This window comes from Cupressus sempervirens, chromosome 7 (assembly GCF_028749045.1).
Source record: "Cupressus sempervirens isolate cs-2001-9-10 chromosome 7, ASM2874904v1, whole genome shotgun sequence".
In the NCBI taxonomy this organism is placed as follows: Eukaryota; Viridiplantae; Streptophyta; class Pinopsida; order Cupressales; family Cupressaceae; genus Cupressus; species Cupressus sempervirens.
The window spans coordinates 213,079,634-213,105,310 of NC_143124.1; the positions used below are offsets into that span (position 1 = coordinate 213,079,634).

The 25,677-nt window shown below is 34.2% G+C and overlaps 1 protein-coding gene across 10 annotated transcripts in view; it reads right to left on the reverse strand.

Annotated features, from left to right (window-relative positions):
• The window catches only part of SIZ1 (DNA-binding protein with MIZ/SP-RING zinc finger, PHD-finger and SAP domain-containing protein), a 93,052-nt gene that overhangs the window by 25,280 nt on the left and 42,095 nt on the right, over positions 1-25,677 (reverse strand). For all 10 annotated transcript variants that reach the window (XM_089791092.1, XM_089791090.1, XM_089791097.1 and 7 more), the window contains 4 exons: positions 16,188-16,263; positions 15,138-15,211; positions 14,720-14,827; positions 905-1,069 (listed from right to left, as the gene is read on the reverse strand). In XM_089791092.1, coding sequence (XP_089647218.1) covers positions 905-1,069; positions 14,720-14,827; positions 15,138-15,211; positions 16,188-16,263 — 423 coding nt within the window. The remainder of the gene's footprint in view (positions 1-904; positions 1,070-14,719; positions 14,828-15,137; positions 15,212-16,187; positions 16,264-25,677) is intronic.

The following is a 25,677-nucleotide window of genomic DNA, read 5'->3' on the forward strand; positions in this document are numbered from 1 at the left end:
ATGTGTGAACAAAAGAAATTATATTGGGTTTCCACACAAAATATTGTGTCAGTGCGTTAATGTGCAAAATTGTTTATTTCAGTATTTGAACTTATTGTTTGGATAAAACTTTTTATTATACTGATTCCCTCCTCCTCAGTATAATGGTGTGCTCCTCAAAAACATCCACTGAAAGTCCACAGTAAAAAATAACAACAAATCAATTGATATAATGGGGATTGGCAACCTGGCTTAAAGGCTAGGAGGATAAATATTCTGTTATAGTAGCCGATAACAGTAGAGTAGTAACCTTTCTTGATATAAGTTTTATGCAGCAAAATTGAATTGTATCTACCTGTAATCTTGTATTACTCAGCATATTTTGTGAAAAAAGGGAGTGATGCCTAGTTTATATATATTCTATCTAGCCATAATATCATATTATTCAGAGAGCTATTCATATATATTGTCTACATGTAATCTTAAATTATTTGGAGCATATTTTGTCAAAAAGGGAGCGATAACTGTTGTATAGACATACACATAGTTCACACGCGCACACACAAAAGCATATTTTATCTGTGGAACAATTCTAAAACTACTACTCAATGCTGACAAATCAATTGTCAATCAACATAAACGTAGTGTTTCAACATGTTAAAAAAGAAATGTAAGAATATAACGAGGATAAAGATGAAACAGAAGTAGCACTGAAACATCAAAATGGAATGACTATTATGCAGCAGCCTTAACTCTCCCAGATTACAAAGCCAAATTCAAGCCTAAGCTATCAGTGAAACAAAAAGCTCTCTAAAAATTACATAGAAAAAACATAAAATATTAAAAGCTTCAAAAAAAGAAAATTAAACATGACAAATGATTAGAAACTACCTTTGAATACGAAAATGAAACATTAGGTACTTACAGGGCACCGTAGATTAACTGTAACAGACTCGGCTACAACTTCCAAATCACTGTCACTGTCATCAGCCTTCCCGAATGATGCACCACCACCAACACATCGACATACACGAGCTAGGGAATCTTTAAAAGGCTCCCCTTCTGATTCATTGGGGATCCTGCTCATCACCTGATTTTGATTTTGATTTCAACAATTACAGAATTTTGAAGATAAAATTATCAATACACAAGAAATGATTTGCATCATAGATTTATACATTTACAGATCTAGAAAATAATAGATTATTATTAAAAAATAAATAAAACATAATGAATAAAATATTCTGAAGTTTTAACAAGAAAAAGCTGTTTAGCTTATACACATCAAATTGAACTTCATATGCAATAAACTCCTGCTTAACAATGATTCTGACATGTATGCTGAGGAGACATGTTTTGAAACATCCCTGCTGAGGAGACATGTTTTGAAACATCCGTTCTTTCACAATTGTTAACTTAGGCACTTGATATCATATATATATATGAGGTCTTCTCTTACATTGTCCAACTTAAGTAGTGATGCAGCAGTACACATCTCAAATTAATCATGTAAAAAACTACTGAATCATCCGTCCATGAAGTGTCCAAACATCATAAAATAAAGTTTACAAACATGAGCAGAGTTTTAAAAAACCCTTTTAGTTTGCCATTGAAATTTGACCAAAATATATTGACACATCTCAAATTAATCATGTAAAAAACTACTGAATCATCCGTCCATGAAGTGTCCAAACATCATAAAATAAAGTTTACAAACATGAGCAGAGTTTTAAAAAAACCCTTTTAGTTTGCCATTGAAATTTGACCAAAATATATTGTTTTTTATTCGTGCAAAAAAATTGTGTACTGCTAATGAGCATTTATGGTTTGGCGTCTGAACATATTTTGCTGTTTGTTGTGGTCTTCAAATATATTACCTATACATAACAAGTACACTGCCGAGGATTTTGCAGAAATAAACACAGTAAAGACATACAAGGTATAGAGAAGCTCTAGCCTTTATATTACACATCTCAAAGACATAACAAAATGTCCAAAAAGTTGCAAACCTACAGATTGCAACAAAAAACAAATAGAACGTAAAAATGACAGAGTTAGAGATGACCTTCTGAGAAAAGTAGCTCATACCAAGATGAGATTATCATCACAGAATCTTTCACCCAAAGTAAATACTTCAGCATATTATAATGAGCGAACACAAACTTACAGTAGTAGCTCATGCCATGACAGCAAGATAAGAAAGCCATTCAACACATGTAGCAGCAACAGATCTCCAATATCCACAATTTGAACACAAACGAGAGTGCACATCTATGATAACACTCCACATCAAGGATTTAAACCTTATCACCCAAAAGGAAGTGCTCACACATCCACAAAGGAACCCAGGCTTGCAAATAAATGTTTACACCACAGATGTGGCTAGATTGTGTGAACCCCCAGCTCTGATAATGCTTACAACAAAATAATCTTTTGACTATCCAAGATACCCAACCGGGCGAATACTTCCAAATAACCAGACTTCTCAAGCAGTTTGTCTCAAAAGAATCCTTCACTAAAAAGACCAACACATTTGAATGTTATCTCAAACTTTGGCTAGGGCAGATAATTTCCCTAGCAAAACTAGCAATCACTTGGCCTTGTTGTCCTAAATTTACAACCATAGTAACATGGGGGCACGTCCTTGGCATTTTTGTCTGCCACACCCGAGACGGTGACACACCCAGGACAGGGACAGTGTTCCCGCATACCCAGAGGTGCCACCATTGCACCGCCAGCAAGGGGGACATCCCTAGTGGGGACTTGGGGACAGGAATGCATCCCTCGACCCAGTAGGGGTTGCCTAGTCGTCCCCCATTTTGGAACCCAAAAAAGTGCAAAAATAAACAAATTAAAAGGTTTTAATATTTTATTTTTATTGTTTGCTAACCCTGGGGTATGTGGGGCCCATTAAGAGGTTGAAATCTCATTAAATCTCCTTGTTTTCTCATTTCTATTCATGTCATGGTTTTCCAATTTGAACCATTGAACATTGTGATCATATTATGTTTGACACTACTTGATGTAATCAAGTTTATGATGACATTAAATGATTGATGAGATAGTGATACTCAAAAATTTTCTTAATTGATAAGAGATATCTATAAATTTTGAATTTAAATCTTCAATCTGTGTTTATTTAATTTATCTGATAGAACTTTTAAGTTAGAACTTATATCTCTTTTATTGTTCATTGTTCAATGCTATGTAAAACTAAACTAGCAATAGTGGTCTTGATGCACTTATAATTCATATTTATGTCTTATATTGTTATACATCTTTTCATAATTAGCATTTTAAATATCATATGTATCGTATATACAATATCCCCCCCAGCTGCTGTCCCCCACCCTCCCCAATTTGAGGCCCCTTTGTCCCCCAGACCGGTGTAACTATGGTTACAACCTTCAAACAGCTCCCTATACTGACAAGAGATATACCAAGCATATCTAAAATGAAGCCCAAGCTGCTATTATATAACCACCAAACAAACTTCTAGACACTTTTAGGCTTTACCTCTTGTTGATGTGAGTTTTGCGACCACTTCAACATGTAAATCACATACTTATTATTGCAAATGAACCAACAAATCTCCAACTCTCCCTTGAATAAGGATGTTCATATGCTAAACAATGAAAATCAATTTTGTGATCAAATGAGACAACCATAAGGTTCCATCTAGTTGTGGACCTTCGCTCAAAGGTAATGATGTGATTTGCTGGTATCACGAAGGGACATATGCTACTCTCATTCAATGGACCTCAACTTTGCAAATGTGAAATATTTAGCAATTGGAGCTCTTCAACTTCTACTCACCAAACAAATTATGCAAAAAAAATATGGATTTAGAAAACTATTCAACTCTTATAATGCAAGAAAGTTTGAATGTATGTGCCTACTAGTCTTAGCTTTGTCATCAACTTCCACCAATCTAGTGCATGATGGAGAGTGTTGCATTCATTGTCTTCAACAACCAATTTGCACAAAAAGCTACATAGATTGTGAAGGTAACTTGATAACTTAGATTTTTTTTGGTATTCAAGTCTTTCATTATTAATTTGTAACCTTGATGATGGTTAGTGTTCTTCACTTAGTAGATGGGGATCAAACATCAATGAGGTATCTTTATGATGCCATGCATAAGGCCAAGGAGTCCATCAAAAATTACCACAAGGGGGGTAGCGTCAAATTTGACCCCATTTGCGAAATTATTAATAGAAAGTGCAACAATCAACTCCACAAACCTTCCATACAACAGAGTACTTCCTTAAGCCACATTTTCATTTGTTGCCATCCTTCTTGCATCACAATGGAGAGGTCATGGAGGACCTCATTGCGTGCAATCAAAGGTTGATAACCAATGTTGAAGCGAAAGATCTCATTGTGACTGAATTGGACACTTAAAACAATGCAAGGGGCAAGCTATTCTCTTCAAACGTGGCCAAGAGGTGAAGAACCACTCAAACCCAAAGTATATTTGGAATTTTAAGAGTCTTTCACATGCATGATAAGTAGATAAAAATTAAAATATGGTTTCCCCTTGATTTCTAACTCTTAAATATTTTATTTCAGAGATGTGGTGAATTTGAGTCAAAAACGTCACAAATCTACTAGTTAGTGCATAAACGCCTCAATGGCCTTGTCTTTGTGCAATATAATCTTCAATTGTGCACAAAGAAGGCATAGGAAGCACTTGTTGGTCCACTCGATTTTGATGACATAAATCCTTACAATGATTGGACATCACAAAAACAACCACCATCATTTACAAAGGATAAGATCTATGATTTGGAGAGGCAAGCTATGGAGGGCAAGAGTAGATTACAATTGGATGACATTGAGGATTAGAAGGCTGAAGAGGTTCAAGATGATAAGTCCTCATTGTTGGTGCTCGCACTATATGGAGTTTTGAGTCACAGCTAGTTATGTTGAGCAAGGAGGCGTAGCCACAGCAAACTCCTAGGACTAGACCTCCTACCTCTCATGTAGTTTTTACTAGAGCTTCTAGTAAGGGGAAGAAGACAATATAGATTTTTTTGACGTTGCATTTACTTATAGTTTACAATTTTCTATTTTAGTTTTGCTTCAAACTACCAGGCTACCAACCATCAGCATTCCACAAGAGGATGTCATTCTGTACCCAATTTGCATTTCAATATATCTAGACTTGGCTTTTTTCTTTTGTTTTACCCATTTACTTACTGATTAGATGCATCTCCTCATTGAATCTTGTGGAAAAACAAAAAAACTATTCAAATTCAAGCGATTTTTATTTCATTGAGCCTTTTGCTAAGTATTTTGTCAATTTTTTGTGGAGCGTTTTTCTTTGGGCCCTAGCAAGAAGTTGTCATGTTCGAGTATTTCAACTACGTCTAAACCATGCCGCCACTCCTAGAGTGCTCTCCCGATTAAGCTATTGGCTCCTCTAAAACAGCTCTTTGTTGGTCTGAGTGTGGCTTATTTCCAACATCCCCCAAGCCACACTATAGATGCTCGGGACTCCTAAACTGGCTCCAATACCACTTGTTGGATTGCTGCTCATTTGGACCAGCCAGGACTTCAACCTAGGACCAGTTATTTGTTATTGGAGAACTCTACCAAGTTGCTACCCCCTCTATGGTCAGCTTATCATTTGTCTAGGTACGTCTTATTTTCTGCGAAGTGTTTTTCTTTGGGCCCTAGCAAGAAGTTGTCAAGTTCGAGTATTTCAACTATGTCTAAACCATGCCGCCACTCCTAGAGTGCTCTCCCGATTAAGCTATTGGCTCCTCTAAAACATCTCTTCGTTGGTCCGAGTGTGGCTTATTTCCAACATCCCCCAAGCCACACTATAGATGCTTGGGATTCCTAAACTAGCTCCAATACCACTTGTTGGGTTGCTGCTCATTTGGACCAACCAGGACTTGAACCTAGGATCAGCTATTTGTTATTGGAGAACTCTACAAAGTTGCTAGCCCCTCTATGGCCAGCTCATCATTTGTCTAGGTATGTCTTATTTCCAATATACCTATCATTTGAATACTTGCAGAGACATAATGTTGTCCAAATTTGTTTCTGAAAAAGACTTCACGAATTTGTCTAACACATTTGTATAAACGTTGTAAAGCACCAAAATGATATCTCCAACTCAAGCTAGATTGGATAGTTTCACTATTGAAACCAATAATTTGTTGGGGGCTTTATCCTAGGGTTACAAGCTTCAAGAAGCTCACAAAATAAGAATGAGATAATAACAAAGCATATCTCAAATATAGCCCAAGCTGCTCTTTGTAACCACCAGAGAACCTGCTAGACATTTTTCTTAGCTTCTCCCTATCCTTGTAATTGAATTTGAGCTTAAGGCAATTCAAAAGTGATATTTCAGAATTAAATTCACCCTATAAACTTTATTAAATTAATTGGGGTTAGTAAAACCGTTAATTGGAAATGGTACCCTGCTACAAGGAACTAGCCTATAGATAACAAAGACCACCCACTGCAGGGGTGAGTGGATATAGAAGTGTTGGCAAGCTGAACCAATATAATTTGAACATATAATTTTAAATAATTCAATCAATTAATACCCTTTATCTTGACCATAACCTATGGGAGTTAAACATGCCAATAAGTCCTCAAGCGGCAATGCTAAAGAGAACAATGCATGAATTTATAAGCCATCTTGAAAATATACACCACCATGTATTATGACTTATCCATTTCATTAATCTATAGAATATTACAATAAAATCTCCTAACTATGTTGACCCATTTCATAAGCATCAATTTCAGACTGTTAGATAACTTTCTTATTGCTTTGTATTTGTGAAACCTACACCAAATTTGGCTAACAAAAGAAATTTGATCCAAATCACATCGCAAGAAAATGCGAAAGATACTAGAAAAAATATTCACACTATATTATAGATGAAAATTGCAACATTCAGACATGTTGCAAAAACAACTAACACAAATAGAAAAAGGCATAATAATGACCCTGGATTAAATAATATGCCCTGTATCATAGATGAACATTACAATATATAAGAGATTTTGCAAAATAAGTAATACAAATAGAAAAAACTGATACCAATACGGCTAAACCATTAATATCGACTGCAAGAGATGCAAGCGAAGCAATAGAAAGCCCCAGTCATGATTGAAGTAGCATGTATTCTTCACCGTGAATGACTTCTAAAAGTATAGTTCTCGTACAATGAATTTAAATTTTGTGTAGAGTGTATGTAAATCTCCTACACAGACTTTACCGAGCGCTTCCGTTTGATCAACAAATGTCAAAGTAACAACATTTACTGACTCAAAGTTTAAATGTACACAACATGGTTGAGGATAGAAGGGAGAACAACAAAAACTAAATTACCATATCAATGACCATCAGCACTATGAAAATCTATGAAATTCAGGGAAGCTATATGGAATGGAGGAGTTGAAACCATATTCTAGAAACACTATCCAATATGCTCATATAAATGGAAAGGACTTTAGAAAGTTGAAGTATAGAACACTCATTGCAGCAAGGTTTGAGTATACTACAATACAGAATCCATTAAATATCTTCTTCACATAATTGATAGATAAAATATACATTGCCCAATATCCTTTAGAATCCCAAGATGTTAGAAGTTAAGCATTGAGCCGCTAGACAAAACCCTAAAAACAAAAATTGAATTATCATCACAATATGACTAATTTGAAACACTCTACATTAAAGGAGCATACTAGGCTTTTCACTTCAAAAATAAAATGTAACAAGAAATAAGGGATCATCAAGAAAACTTTATCAAAAAAACCACACCAAGCACAAAACAAAAGTGTAAAACATTAGAAGGTAGAATATCTAACACATTTTCATTAACTTGTGCTTACAGTGAGTAGATACATGTATATATGATAGCATAGATCACTACAATTGTCATTCACGCCCAACTGAGAAATTAAAGTAATGCATAAAGCATCACTAATGATTACCAATTGAATCCACAAGAATTATCTCTGATCCATTATAATTATAATTAAGATATAATTTACTAAGCACACCAACTAGACCCTACTACTCACACAGACCCTTGTTCAAGTCATATTCCTTACTTATACTTTGCCAAGGTATTCTAATCTTATCTCTAGACTTCCACCTTACTAAAAACCTCACAACCCGGTGTAAAGCTTCTACAAATTCTGTTATAAAATCACACTCATCAAATATCCTTGGGTTGTTGTAGATAATCTTCTTTAACTTTTGAATGTAGGAGTTATCAGAATATTGAATGTTGTTCTGAATTTGATTGTCTCTGCAATAAATTCATATGGGGCAGTATTGCTTGAAGGAGCAGACTTATGTTAATTGTATGTCCTCAAACTACAATAACACCCACCTATTATACCATGACCAAAGGGCATGTCCCTCAAAGCGACATGACCCTCTCTAGGTCAGCCCACACTACACTTGCATAAATCGGATACCAATGGAGATAATACAAACATTAACTAAAATAACTTAGTTATAGTTAGTGCTAAACATGAATATTTCCCAAGGATCGCTGCTCGTCCTTTTACCAAGTGTAAGGTATATAATGCTTTTAAATGGTATGCAAGAGGAGAAGATCATGGTGTGGTCTACACTCTTAGACCAGTATGATATCATTGTAATAAATTTAACACTCCCTCTTAACTTGATAATCATACCAAGAGATAACATATCTAGCATCATCAATTAATATGAATAAGCATAGTTTGATACTCCATATCTATCTGAATCTTCTGAGCAAATGGCATCATGGAACACATGATACTGAGTCATATAACCATCTTGTGATATGACTTATCACTTATACTAGTGATGTCAGTATTGCATGTAATGCACAACACACAAGCTAAAATCCAAAGAATGATTAAATCCTTCATTTATCCAAGTTGTGATTCATAGGAACTGGTAATCCTATATCACAACTTGATCTTGAGTTAAGATCTACTAAAAAATAGGATAAAGTCTATAGAATAAATTCTTCCTTTGTCCAAGTTGTGAATAATAGGCATAGAAATGCTTATGTCACAAATGATCTTGAACTCACCTAGATCTAAGAGTAGTTCTATACTGTTCAATACATTTTATGAGGGATCGTCATCTCTCATAATGTCTTTTATACAAGCATTCATTACCTCAAAGATCGTCACCTCTAAATAATGAATACAAATGGTGGAGCCCATAACAGTCAATACCCTAACAATAAAATTATTTTATTAATAATTTAAAGAATACAAATGAATTACAATTCAACCATATCAAGTCTTTTCCTGAAGTGATCTATCTTCATTCTAGAGAAAGGTTTGGCGAGAATATATGTTGTCTGATCTGTAGTGCAAATGTATTCTAATTTTATAGTATTCTTGTCTACCATATCTCTTACACATAATGGTAAGGAATTTCGATATGCTTGGACCTGTCATGAAAAATTGGATTCACCAAAAGCTTGATGGAATTCTGATAATCACAATGAACAATCGTAGGATTCGTGGCTTGCGCAAATAATCCCGCAAGTAACTTTCTAAGCCAAACTGCATTAGAGAGGCCATCACTGCTGCAATGTATTTGGCTTCTATGAAACTTTGTGCTACTGAAGATTGTTTTCTGCATATCCAACATATCATTGTCGATCCTAAACTGAAACAACATCCTGAAGTACTTTTTTTGTCTTAAACACTCTAGCCCAATCTGAGTCAGTGAATCCACATAAATCTAATTCAACTTTCACATATTTGAGCCCAAAATTTTGAGTGCCTTGTATCTCATAATGTGTTTGACTACAGCTAGGTGAATCTTGTTGGCTCACACATATACTGACTTAAGGCATTAATATCATAGCAAATATCAGGTCTTGTATTTACCAAGTACATCATAAGGGACCCAATCATATGTTTGTAGAGAGTAGAACCTATGGAAGGTGATTTTGTTGTTGCTTCTTTAAGTTTACGTAGATTAGTCTCCATTGGAGAGGACATAAACTTGCAATTTCACATTCCAAATCTCTTCAAAATATCTGATGTATACTTGCCTTGACTAAGTATAATGCTATCAAAATTCTATCGTACTTTCAGTCCTAGGAAGTAATGAAGGAGTCCCAAGTCTTTCATCTCGAATTCTCTAATTAGATCTTTCTTGCATTGATCTATGAGATGATCATCACTTGTTATTAGTAAATCATCAAGATACAATATCAAAATTACCATGTCATCTTTATCCCTTTTATAATATAGATTTGGATCGACTTCATTTTTGGAGAATCCTAAGCCGATGAGATACTTATCAATTCTTTCATACCAAGCCCTTGGAGCTTATTTAAGCCCATAGAGAGCTTTCTTGAGCCTGCAAACAAAAAAAATAGGATCATGAGTTTCAAATCCTTCAGGTTGCTCCAAATATACTTTTTTTGTAATCTTTCCATTCAAGAATGTGTTTTTATATCCATCTGATGTATTTTCCATCCCTTCAATGTTGCAATGGCTAGGACTGCTCTTACAAAGGTGTATCTGGCAACAGAGGCAAAAGTTTTTTCATAATCAATCCCCTCTTTCTGAGAGAATACCCTGGCTAAAAATTTGGCTTTATATTTTTCAATGCTACCGTCTACAGCAAGCTTTATTTTAAAAATCCACTTGGAAGAAACAACAAATTTTCTTTCAAGTCTTGGAACAATTTCCCAAACATCATTTTTCATAATAGATTGGTATGCTTATGTCATAGCATATTTCCAAGTTGTATGTTTAATAGCATCTAAAACATTGGTTGGTTTTGACTTAGACAAATCATTCATGTTTGTTGTATAACTAGAAAATCTTTTGGGTCTTTTGATTTCTATGATGGTTCTGAATGGTACAACCAAGTCTTGTGCTTCCTCTATTGTTTTAATAGCCCAAAATGGTCTTTTCTTAGAACTTTGAGTTTCTTCAAGATTAAGATTTTGAATTTCATCTTCAATTTCTTCAATGTTCTCCCTCTAAGACTCAGTTTCAATATTTCTTTCAAAACTAAGTAAAGGAGAGTGTTCTTCAAAACTTAGGGCATTTTTGAATACTAAATCTTCTTCAAAAATTACATCCCTACTAAGTTCAATATTTTTCTGTCCAGGTATAAAAATCCTATATGTTTTAGAGGTTTCACTATACCCTACAAAAATACCTTTCCTTCCAGAGGGTTCTAACTTAAGTTCTCTTTTCTTTTGGAACATGAATATATACAAGGCTCCCAAAAATCCTAAGATGACTTATATTCAGTTTAACCTTAGTAAACACTTCTTCAGGAGTTTAATCTCTAAGGTAGGAGTGAGGGCTTCTGTTTTGAATATACACAACAGTACATGAAGCTTCTACCCAAAGATAATATTCTAGATTTTGATCAAATATCATAGCTCTTGCAGCTTCTATAATTGTTCTATTCTTCCTTTTTGCTACCCCATTTTGTTGCGGGTTATAAGTAACAGTATACTCCCTCTTAATTCTTGTTTCTTTACAAAACCTTTTAAACAAATCTGAGGTGTATTCCCCTCCATTATCAGTTCTAAGAGTTCCAATTTTATGTCCTGATAAGTTTTCAGTTAAGGTTTTAAATTCTTTAAATCTCTTTAGGATTATTCTGATTCTTTGCATTTTAGGAAGTAAATCCAAGTTTTCCTAGATAAGTCATCTATAAACAAAATATAGTACCAAAATCCTCTGAGAGAAGGAACATACGTAGGTCCACATAAACCCGAGTGGATTAATTCCAAAACATTGTTACTTATTCTAGTGCTATCATTAAATGGACTTTTGGTAATCTTACCCAAAGCGCAATCCTTTACATATGCTTGAGTGATCTTTATTTAGTTTAGGTAAACTAGTAACCATCTTCTCCATAGTTGATAAAGTTTTGAAATTTAGATGTCCTACCCTTCTGTGTCATATTTCATTTATATCTGTAGCTTCATGAATTAAGGCTTGAATAGGTCAACTAGGTTCTAAATTTAATTCATACAAATACCCTTTTCTTTGACCAATCAATTTTGCTTTCTTAATTGAGGAGTTCTTAGCCCAAGTTATTACTTTACCATCCATAAATGCAACATTATGTCCATCTTCAAGTGTCGTAACCAAGATTAGATTTCTTTTATTCCTAGTACATGGAGTACTCCTTTGAGAATAAGAGAATTTCCTAATTTTAGTTTCAACGTGCAATTTCCAATTCCTTTGACGGAATGTGTTGAATTATCACCGATGGGGACTTCGCCATTAACCTTTTCAGATATAGAGTCTAGTACTTTTTTGTATCCTATAATATGTCTAGATGATCCACTATCAATCACCCATGCTTTACTTGAGACTTTATTTGATAGTGACGAATACAATACACGATTCTCGGGATCATAATTATCTTCTTCCCTAATAACATTTGTACAGTTCACTTGTTGTTTAGAATTCTCAATGCAATTAGATCTGTAGTGTCCAAACTTTTCACATCTAAACCATCTTATTTTGAATGGATCTTTCTTAGGGTTGTCATTCTTTTGGTTACCCTTTTTCTTCTTGAAATGCTTCTTCTTGCCTTTATAAGAGTTTGTATTAAAAACGTGAAGTTCTTTATCTTCCGTTTTCAATTTCCCTCCTTTCTTTAGTTTTTTGGATTCTTCCTGAAGACAATCTCCCTTAAGTCTATTGAAGTTAAGAAGTTTATCACTGGCACTTACTCCTTGTGCGAAAGATTCCCATGAATCTGATAATCCATCTATAGCCATCAATATTAGTTCTATGTCATTAATGATGGTCCCTATACTTGCAAGTTCAACTCTTAGGCTAGCAACCCTTAGGAAGAAAGAATTCATCGATTATCCCTTCTTTATTTGTATGTGATTTAGTTGCCTTTTTAGTGTGAAACTCTAGTTGCATTGTTAACCTCATATGCATTTAGTAGTGCATTCCTCATAGCAAATGTTGTTTGATGTTTTGTTAGCATAGGTACGATATCATTTTTCACTCCATCTAATATGATCTGAATGGCTTTCCTGTTTCCGTTACTCCAAATAGATTTATGAGGTTCAACTGTAGGTTGTTTGGATGCTGATTCAACAAATTGTTTTACATCATTTTCTTCGAGAATCATCATGATTCTGAATTTCCAAGCATCAAAGTGTTCTTTCCCATCAAACTCCTCGGGTCTGATTGTGTATGTCATTGAAAATAGGAGAATGATGCTAGATATATATAAGGTCTGATTACTTAATTTGCAGAGTCTAGGTTCGACTACCAAAGCTCTAATACCATGTAAAGTTTTTACAAATTCTGTTATAAAATCAGACTCTTCAAATATCCTTGGGTTGTTGTAGATAATCTTCTTTAATTTCTGAATGTAGGAGGAGTTACCAGAATATTGAATTTTGTTCTGAATTTAATTCTCTGCAATAAATTCGTATGGGGCAGTATTGCTTGAAGGAGCAGACTTAAAGTTAATTATATGTCCTCAAACTACAATAACACCCACCTAAAGGGACATGACCCTCTCTAGGTCTGCCCATACTACGCTTACATAAATCGGCGACCGATGGAGATAATACAAACATTAACTAACATAACTGTTTAGTTATAGTTAGTGCTAAACATGAATATTTCCCAAGGATCGCTGCTCGTCCTTTTACCAAGTGTAAAGTATATAACACTTTCAAATGGCATGCAAGGGGAGAAGATTATGGTGCTGTCTGCACTCTCAGACTAGTATGATATCACTGTTATAAATTTAACACTCGCCAAAGGAAAAAATTGTCATTTTCAGAAAAGCTCTTTGTTTATAAAATTAAATAAAATCAATTTATTTATTTTTTCGTTAAAAACAAATGGCAAAACAGCCTATCTATATTATATAAAATAGAGGTAATTACAATATGCTAGTAGAGCTGGGAAGAGGAAGATGTGATTGTAATGAAGTATAATAGTATTTACTTCTAGTTTGACACAAACTATTTACTAGTTTGCTTCCCACCATCAGCATTCCACATGAGAACATGATTTTCTACCCATTCTGCATATATATATAACTCTGCTTGTTTCTTTTCTGTTCTCTTTAATTAACTCATTGGATGCATCTTCTCATTAAATTTTGCAAAAATATACATATTTATAATTAAATTTAAGCTGTTTTTTAGGTTCCTGAGTTTTTCCCCAAGTGTTTTTCAAAAATGGCTGAATTTTTCCTGAGTATTTTTTGGGGGGCTTGGCAAGTTTTTTCCGAGTGAGAATTTTCCAACTATGCTTATAACTAGAAACCCATACACAAGTAATTCACAACTTGTAAACAAAATACTTTTGTAATATAATTGCTGCTCCCAGTACAACTCCCAATAAAATTTAAAACTGCTTATTGAAAGTACAGCATATCCAACCCAAGTAGGTCTCCCGTGCCTGCAGCCATAGAAATCAAACTAGCTCACAAAACCCTCGACAATAGCATCATCTCTTATTACAGCACCAATTTCCCTAGCAATAGTACCTGTCTAGAAGAAGAAGAAAATGGGGCAGGATTCACAACACTTATTGCTATACTTCAGACCAGTACAAAACATATCAGGAGACAATAAATCCATTAAGTTAGAAACCACATAACAGTACAAGCATCAACTTGAATAGATATCCAACAGTATTAAACTACTATGCACAAAATTTCTCCTGTTGAAATGAAGTATTTCAGAGAAACAAACATATACTTAATTATATAATAAGATAATACCTGTGCAATTGTCTGACGACGCATAATTCTTACACCTAGAACAAAAGACCGAGGATCATATGCTTGCAATGACAATCTATTTGTTCCTTCTCTGATGCATGCCGTAATCTACAAGAGGTTAAGCGAAAGCAGATTATAAATTGAAAAGAAAATACTTTTGATATAAACAAAAACCATTAAGGCACTGGGCATTTCAAGTATTATGCTAAGAATGAACACCAAACGACTCCAAAGCACCACACAATGCAGAACCATAGACTGTAAGCAAAATGGGCAAAAGCTGCTCAGAGCTTTAGAGTGCTAGAAAATGAGATGAACAAAACCCTAGTAAAATGTAGCATTTTAAGATAATGCCAGATAATTTCTGGGATTTGATTGTGTGAGAATGTAGCATTTTCAGATGTTAAAAGAAACCTACCCCGGGACCATCATCGCGACCATTGGCTCCAAGAAGCTGAGCACTCGGTCTGTTCGTAACCTTTATTGATATTCCTGCTCCAAAATATAAAATTCATTAAAGACTTTGACATAGCCATATAAGAACCGAAAACTAAGAACTAACATTCCAACTCAGCATCTTCTCAAATATATGGAAAAGTACAATGAAAGCAAAACAAAGCTGTTTTAAGAAAATTGGATCATCTTCACTAAAATGAAGGCTTCCACAAAGGAATCTTACGCTCGCACATCCAAATACAAAACTAGATGTATCTAAACTTTTAAAGCAAGATAAACATAGAGAAGTCACTTCAGTACTACTTCAGATTATCCATGTAGGAGTTTTTGATCTCTAAAATAAGCAATCCGTCCTCAGATGCATTTCATACTTCAACTGCAATATAGCATCAAAATAGCACCAGTTCATCATTCAAGCAAGTCCCTAGAGACTGAATCTTTAATAGATTGTAAATCCTGGGCATGCATTTTCTACTTTACAAGCAAGTTCAGCTTCTAAACAGAAAAAATAAATAATCTTGGTTCAAGACACCTCTCCCCCAACAATCTATAATCTCTATTTTCTTTCCTTTTTCTTGATGTCCCAAATTTCTCTGTTCCATGTTATTTCTTAACGAGAAGATGACTTACTACAATAATCCATAATATATAATATCCTAATACACCAAGAATTTGTAACCACTGCAAAACTCCAACACTTTAGACAGCAAAATTGTAGCGATAACACAATATATGGAAAAACACATATATGATGAACTTGTAATAACAAAAAGACATCAAGTTAATATGCCAAAATATATAGTATCTTATTACACCAATAGTTTGTAACCACAGCAAAACTCTAACACTGCAGATAGCAAAATTGTAACAATAACACAATATTTTGGAAAACATCTATATGATGAACATTAAGAACTTGCAAGAACAAAAAGACATCAAGTTAATATGCTTGAACGAAGAACAATCAAAGTCCTCAAAAAAGAAAAGCCAGGATTGGCAGTTTAGATCATACCATTTACTCGAAGATCAGCATTTTGTGGCCAATGCATCCTAAAAGGTACTTTATCATTTAGGAGAATACACCATACCTAATAACACATCATTCAAGAGAATAATTTCTTTCAATATACCTCACAGAAAAAACCCAAATTTAATTGCCTTCCACAACCCTTTGTTCCTAGCCATGTTGTATACATATATGCAGAATTCCACCAAATGTATTCAGCAGACTAGATAAATCTGTTCCTTTCATTAACAAATATTTACATCCAACATATTTAGCAAATAAACTTGAATAATGAAACATAGAAACATGGAAGCACAATATTGTCGGCAAAGTTACATATTCCATTTTTAACAAATATTTACATCCAAATATTGGCAGAACTATGAATAATGAAACATGGAAGCACAATATTGTTAGCAATGTTCCGAAAATTTGTCAGATGTCTGAGGAGACGAGACCCTTTGGTGAACCAAATATGTGGGGAACTAGTCGATTTAAACAAAATGGTAAGTCACATAAAACACTAAATCAAAGGACATAAATACCGGCATTGTTGCCAAGAGACTAATATTAGTCTGCCAATATTTTTTTAAACAAGAAAAATACTTCGAGGCAATAAATATAATTCGCTAAAAATAAGAAAATGTAAAATTTCAAATATATAAATAATAAACATTAAAAAATCACAAAATTAAATTGGTTTATATATATAAACTGAAAAATCACAGGAACTCTGAGCAGAAAATTCAAGTAGCAGCTGTGGCACCTTCCCACCTGTTGCAGACCTTCTTCCCAATGCAGCTGACATGCCACATCCATTCACTGTCTTTATCAGGAATGGCAAAGTCCTGAAATGGTCAGAGGGACCGCTAGAGTGGACTGCTTGGTTTTAGATGTTTACTATATACGTGATGTAATTTTGTATTTTGTCATTTAGTGGCTCCAGACTGTGATAATTTTGTATGTCACTGGTGACAGTACTCTAAAGTTTTTTATATGTGTCTGCTCCAAATCAGGAGGATTACTGATCTTACCATGAACTATATACTGTATTAGGTGTTTACCTCTTATACTTGATAGGAAAAAAATATTAATATACCATAAATAAATTCTAGTTTAAAATTAAATTAATGTGTACTTTATAGCAACTTAAAATTTAAATTTTATTAAATACTATTTATCTATTGAATATTAAAGAATAGATAGTATAAGTTATAATTTTATATTTTAAAATTGAAAGATAGAACTTTAAGTCGAATGAAATTATAAAATTTGATAATTTATAATCCTACAAGATTACATCATAAGTTTTCATGATTTAACTTAAATTTAGTAAGTTTCGCGTAAAAGTTCTAAATCTCTAACCATCTTATGAATTTATAATTTTACAGGTCTGAATTATGAGTTTCAAAAAAAAATTATAAAAAAATCTTGATTTAACCTAAACAGTTTCTTTTGAGATTCTATATCTATCCCTACAACCATTGCTTAAAAGAAACAATGAAATAATCCCACATCAAATGGCATCAACTCGGCATTTCATTCAAAGTAGATATGCAATCTTTTTATCAGATCTTTAAAGACCACAATGTGCACCTTATGCTTGGGGCACAACACGTACTCTCAAAACAATTTGCGTTGACATGCTAGGGATCTACCTGCATCCATTATCTTTGCTGTCAACATTATTCGAATCATCATGTTGTCATCACTTCTAGATGATCACTCCAAAGATTACTTCGACTCCTTTACTCCAAATGACATTAAAATATTCAATGAAAATTGCAACAAAATACAATAGTTAATAACAACTAACAACTTTTAACGATTTTTGCTTAATTTGTAGGGTTTTCCCTTTGAACTTAAGCTTTTGTATATTTTAAGACACTTGGAAACACAAACACAGCGTACCTTGTCATAATTGTAAAATTTACCTACAATAGATGCGAACTCTTGCATGCCCACCATTAGGAATTAATCTTTACTTCGTAAAGTTTAGAACCTCCTCCTATCTCTTGTAAGATTATTCCTAAGGAATCCCTACAAGTTTCGTCTATTTTTGAGCTCCTGCAATTCTTTTTCTTTATTCCAAATACTTCGAATATTAGATTTCCTCCTTATAAGGATTGTGAACATTGCACACATATAGGATGTTAGATGGCATCCTTAGACTTGTAGTTACTTTCTAAATCCTCTATTTATTGCTATACTTGGTAAATTACATATTTTAAACAATAATAGAGATGCAGTGAGTACTAGATATAGGAGTATAATGTATCTTTATTTAACATGAATTCATTGCACAAAAGAATAGAGATGGTCAGCCAAGTATCTAATTCATCCAACTATACCCTACCCCTTCCTTGGCAATACACAATGTATTTAACGGACCTGCCAATTATCGAGATCCACAATCGTCAACCAATCGACACTTACATCTATATGTGAGAGACAACCAACAAACAATTAGTACATTGGCAAATAACCAATTTATCAAACATAATTAATGGCATTGTACTAAAACTACATCATCACAAAGACTAATGTCAAGAGTGTAGGCAAGGACTTTGTGTAGGCAAGGACTTGTACTATGTAAACTCAAAATTGTAATGTACTACAAAAATCAAATGGAGGTCAAGGGGCAACACCCAGCATAGGGTTCCTGGACAACGCCAATTTACCACTTCAAAACAACACAGAACACCATGCCATGGATTATTTTCTTGAATCTTTAAGACACAAAAAATTGAAGAGGGTGGGGGGGGCGAGGTGTGGAGGGGGGGGGAGAAGGGGGGCCAGGTCAGTATAATAACACTTTTGTCTTTCTAAAGTTTTTATCCAAACAATCCTCTTAATAACTTTAAATGCCAAAATCAATAATTATGCACATGAACACAATGACACAATGATTTTACGTGGAAACCCAATGCAGGAGAAAAACCACTATCAATAATTGTTTTTATATAAACTTGTCCTTTTACAAATCTTTTAAGGCTCCAACTTGCTAGAGGCTACAACCTCCATGTTTATGAGCACCCAATCACACACTTTGCATGCACCGACCTACTAGAAGCACCAACCCCACTGCTATCTTTGTGGGCACAAACCAACTGCACACAAACTTATTTTCCACCCTGGCAATGTTGCTTACTCAATTGATAATGATGGATATCCTTCACACGTAATTCTTCTTATATTTGTATGGATCCTTTAACTTTATCACACACCCACTCCTCTCTTCTTTTTCCTTAAGTCAACTTCTCAAATTTATATACATGTGTGTGTGTCTTTATATATACATCATATTCTTAATTTATATCAATTTGAATATATGTATATTCCTCTTTTCCATTGTTCTTATTCTCTTGTACTCGTACTTCTAATCACCGCTCATACTCTTATTTTCATATATCTCTTCATTCATTCTATCTTGCTTTTCAAACTGAATAACCTCGTTTATATTTTATCCATTGAAAAGTCATCTCTCTTTCAAAAGGAATTACAAATTTTCATTATAATTGCAGCTTTTGTTTTAATTAATTTCATTGATCATTTGACTAATATCATTTTAATTTCTCAATCATATATCTTTGCTTTATATAGTTTGTTTGTTTCATGATATGTTGACTTTGTCATTCGAACCCTTATGCAATTTCCTCCATACTACATAACAGCCTATGAGGCATATAGTTTAACATTTTTGTTGCTCTTTATCATCATTTGCATAAGGTGCACAATCTATGCACTCCTTATGACATGGAATGTCCCTTTCTTCAATCTTCAGTCTGAAATATTAATTCATTTTGCTGTCTTATGAAGTTTTAGTTATTGACTTCTTTAATCACAGATCTTCATTTGATCAATAGTCTATAGTGTCCAACAAATATTAAAGTAAATATTGTCTCCATGGTTGACGTCAACTATTAGTCATTACTGTAAAACTCCAACAACATACTCGATACTCTCAAAGGACTCAAAGTTTTGTTTTGATCATTACTAGACTTGTGTTGAATGATTACCATGACTCTTATCATATCAAGCCTTTTCCTTGAGAGAATGCACATTCACTTATAATCCTCTAAAACCTTCGATAGCTTGATATCATCCTTCAGATTTCCTTTTGTTCAATTGCTATTAGTATATTGGTAATCATTGCTTTGAGAACTCCCAAATCTGCATAGAGTCACTACACACACACACACACACACACACACACATATATACATATATGTATATAATTGCATATGCGTGCTCATGCGCACACGCACACACACGTTAGGCACACAAACTTCCAACTTGTTGGGTATTGTCATTTTGCTATCTTGATGTATCTCCTTAAAATGTTAATCACTTAAGAGTTAAAAGCAATAACTTTAAATTATAATGTTGTCCCTGATGTCTTCAATACTTGTTGTCAATCTGTTTTTGATTACTTTGATAGGATATTATTCCACCTATATCATGTATTGTCTTTCTAGTCATCTCGTTTGTCATTTCATCAATTTGTTTATAGCTACATTTACCATTTTTCACATACGGACTCTACGCTTTCAATAATAATAAATTATGAATCTTTTATTATTCTTTATATACTATTGGCTTCGACGATGACTTCTTCATACCTTTGACATTGAAAACACTTACAGTTTTGTTCGTGCTCAAGAAACCCTTTGCGTAAAGGACAAAAATTTCATAAAAAATAATACTGATTATGCCCAAAAAAAGAGACTTTGCAATGTTTGAGGAAGATATGATGTCAAAATTCTAATCAAGTTGTACTCTCCAGTTCAAAACTAATCATCGTACAAGTTGACGTAAGGAAATTGCATAAGATTGTGTTATTGATCCTACCACTTGAAATACAAAATAAATGAGAAGCCATACAATGCAATTGAAACAATGTTTGAACAACTCTTGGAAATATTGTGTGGAATGCCACGAACCACATATCCATACTTTGACAAACCACAACCAAAATGTGTATTTTAATGCCACAAAACAAGTACCCATACAATGTGGAGGAACTTTGTTGCAAGTTGTGTTCGTACAGTACGGAGGTGTCATGCATGCGATAAAGTTGTTGAATGCTTCTCAAGGTTCTACAACAGGCTTGTGGTGTGCAGAAAGATGGAATAACTGATGCTTGTCAAGTTGCATTTGAATGTCATACACCATGATGAATAACTGATGTGCATAGAATTGAGGAATACAGAGGGATTGTGTTAAGATTGTTACACCTTAAGAAAGAGTTTGAATCTCATACAAGGAGTGGAGTCATGGTTTGTACTTCATAGAATGCATTCATACGTCATACGGTGGTTGCATCGTTAAAAGACTATGTACAAAACAATGATAACAAGGATGTACATCATTATATGACAATCTTGAAACTAGTACAGAATGTCATACAACAAGCTATCTTCGTACAGGACTGCATTGACAAGCAAAACTTGATGTTCATACGTAAAATGGAATAAAGTTTGGGCTCCGTTTGTGGTTCATGATGTTGTGGTAATTGATTCTTATGTCGTTTGCATGGCTCCTTGAGTCCTATGGATGGTGCTTATGTAGTTTTCCTCTCTAGAGTTTTATGGTCCCTAATCTGCTTGTCAGCCTTGCAATTCTCAATTTGGTCGGTTTTACCTATAATTGTATTTCATCTGCCAAATATTGAATCTATCAAAATTAATCATAACCTCACCAACAGTGGGATTTAACAATGGCCTTTGTGCAATCTTCATTATTCTTTGCTTTTCATTTTCTATCCTCGTATAATCAAGTGTATTACAAGATAGCAGATATACCTCTTAGTCCTCCATTTGCCAATGGAATAGTTCATTTGGCATACTCATTTCATCTTTATAACAATCTTCAAGTTTGATAAGCCCTTCATCGTTTGATTCCACATCTTTCCTTCATTTGTCCACTCATAGCTCTCCATCTTTTAACTCTAATTTGTTGGATGCCAACTCTTCACGTGCCACTTTATTTTGTAGATTGATGACATGTTTCTTCCCTTTGCTCTTGATCAAGAACGTGTTTTGCTTCCAATTGTGACTCAATTCCCAGCAATCAAGCAACCTCTCCTAAGAACCTACACCCCTTTCCCAACTAGAAAACTACAGAACACAAGAAAAATCATTGTCTGATAATTGTTGCCTTTAGTACCATTAATGTCCCCAACGGCTAAGCCCTTACCAAGTGCAAGTTTTCCATTAAAATCCACCGACAACAAATTGACTTCATAGCCTCCATTGATGATGGTATTTATCAACCTTCTACCTATAATTCCCTCTTCAACAACACTCGGCTTCCTTAAGAAGAAGCAACATAGGGTCAGTGGCCTAATTGTCTTTGGGTGGTGACTTCCTCGTTGGTTCCCCTTCTAGCTTACATTGGCTTTGGCCAAGTGTTTCATTACCAACTCTATTGGTAATTGCCTCTCTCAATTGTGACACAGTTTAAAGAATGTTTTCCACCTTGAAAGGTATGATTTCTATAACACCTGCCAAACTATATTCTCCTTAGACTCTAATCACACTAACATACTTGAGTTACATTGTGGGGTTATTTGTTACTTGGCCATCACTTGCTCGACATCTAATCTAACTTCTCAAAGTCATTGCTTCTTCGTACGAGGGTTCAAGACCACAACCTTTTTTCTCTGTCCTCTCGTGATTGCCAGAACTGCCATGTCTTGTTCCTCCACATCTAGCATATTAATACCCTTTCATTTTGGACAAATGGTCTCTTTGTGATCACTTGATTCACATCATTTGCACAATAATTGTAGATTATCTTTCTTATTCTGATAGCCTCTAGCAAAGTGCTCCCATTCGCTACATTGTCAACATCATACAATAAGACATCCTCCGGAGTCTTATTCTATTTCATTCCACCATTCATTTTCACTACCACCAATACATTTGGTGGTTTTCATAAAGTGGATTCTGACTGTGTGATGAGCACTTGCCTACTCTCATTGTGTGAAGAATACTTGCATACTTCTAGTATTTAAATTATATTGAACTCCTTTATTTAATGGCCCATCAATAGGTAAATCTCTCAAAGCATCATTTTAGGACAATTACCCTTCATATGCTCCTCAACTTTGCACTACTCTTGGCTTTCATTTCCTTCATCATATCTCATCATAGGGTCTACTGTTGCAAATTCATCATTGTCACTACCCTTGATGCTATCGTCATTACGCATCTTCCGCTTCCCTCAAGAGAATATCTTATTTCACTCTCAATGCCCATCTCCCAATTATACACATTTGCATTTGAAGATGAAGGTAACATCTTCATCTTATTGCACAAAGCGAATTAACCCCTTAATAAACCACCTCTTCTTTAACCCATGAACTAGTTGGCGATTCCTTGAACCTATAATTATATGCTCATATATTCTCATTCTTCCCTTGTTTAGTATTATAAATTTTGAGTATAATCTCATTGTAGTCTCTTAGCAATTTAAATTCAACCTAGAATGCCCACCTGAGCACATCCCAAGACGCTATGGATGAGACATTTAGTTCCATGAACTAGACGATGGTTGTACCCCATACATTGCTCAAAATACTCATAGCCAATAGTCCTTGTACAATATTCTAACCTATTCCCTGTAAACTTCAACATGTTTTACCACCCTACATTCGAACTTGTCAAAATAGTCACCATCTTTCTCGCCCATTTGCTCCCTTGTCTGTTGGACCTGGGTGGCTTGTTCCAATTGCAATGTTATGATGTTTTCCAAACTTGTCCATATCATGTGCTCTACACATCCAACATCCCCAATACCTCTGGTACTTTTAGGTTCTAACACGTAGTAGTCTCTTTGTCTTACAATCTTTGGTTCAAATCTTCTAGTTATGGGATCTACTACGGTCAATAGATATCCTATGTTGTGCGCGTCTACCGATTCAAAATTTCCTTCTTAACACTCCTCTTCCAACATTGACTATACAAAAGGGCTTCGACTTAGCAATCATTTGACAAGATTTTCCTCAAATGTTTCTCACAGTCTTCTCCTTTGTTCTCTTTGCTTTGAAATCCTTAATGAATATTTGATCACTCAATCTTGACCACCAATACAAGGGCATTAATCAAGCAGTGACTCAACTGACCCCAAAAATTACAATAATTCAAGAAGAAATCAGCGACAACTCGGCAAATTTATCAAATGTTTTAAGACATAGGTTTTTCAAAATAATCTTCAAAAACAAACATTTATTAAATTTGTTGATGTTACCACTAATTTTCATCATATATATAAAATATATAGTTTATATGATAAGAGATCCCAATTACTAGTGGATGTTTGACTGGAACCCTAAAGAGTTTGACAAGCAACAATGATAACCTGCAGAAAGTGACAGATAACTTATATGTGAAAAAGACCCAACAATAAAAGGCGTTTGGGGAATATGGCATTAGAGAAAATATTTAGAGATATCAGAAAAAAAGAGAGAAGATCATCACCAATAAAAATAAGGTCTTTAAATACAAAAAAAAAAAACCGTAAATTATATAAATTTGGACAAGTTTCTCAAGCAAAAATTGCTGAGTTTTACAAAACTCTTCAGCAAGTTATTGGGTGAGTGATTCGCCTAGCAAACTGGCACAACATAATTATCAACTATGCTTCAAAGCACTCAGGAGATTCTGAAAGGCTTACAAAGAGATTCTATTGCCAAATTCAACTACAAAAGCAAACAGACACAAGCAAGGGAGTTGGGCTATTTCCTGCAACCAAGTATAATATGTTATAAGAAAGCCATTTTAAATATGGAAAAAAAACCCAATCCTTGAGATTCTGCCTAAACCCATATTTTCTATTTTCTCTGGGCATCAAGTTGATGTCAATAAAATTAATGTAGCTGTTGATATTTATTTTATAAAAGATTGAAACAATCTACATATGTATTGTTCTTTAGTTAGTTACTTTACGAAAAGGACAAATGCACGTCTCAGCTGTATTGATAGAGCACTACAAACTCACGTAATGCAAAACAAAATTATTGAAGGTTTCTTTGGAGTTTAGTTTGCAAGCATTGCACTCATTTTGGAAGCTTCAATTATTTTGTTATAGTCCCTAACAAAATATAATAATAAATTTAAAATCCAACAAAAATGATTTATTACCAGGAAGAATCTAAAACTTGAATTCTGCAATGTTCTCGTGTTCGATATATGATACTGGTTAACCAACACAAAAAAAATGCAAAACCTACTCACTACTTGCGTCTATCTATCATGTATGAGTTAATCCTATGGATCACATCTAATTGAGAAGGCCATTATATAAGCTGGCCAAATTGAAAAATTTTAACCATTATGATATATACATAAATAAAGCTTTGAAATGCTCTTCCCACCTCCTTCCAAGGGAAGCAACAGCACATGTGCAGATAAAAATTTAAAGTGTATTTACAGCATTTAAATGCATGGTTCTTCAATAAACTTGGAGATAGCTCAAAATATGACATGAAGAG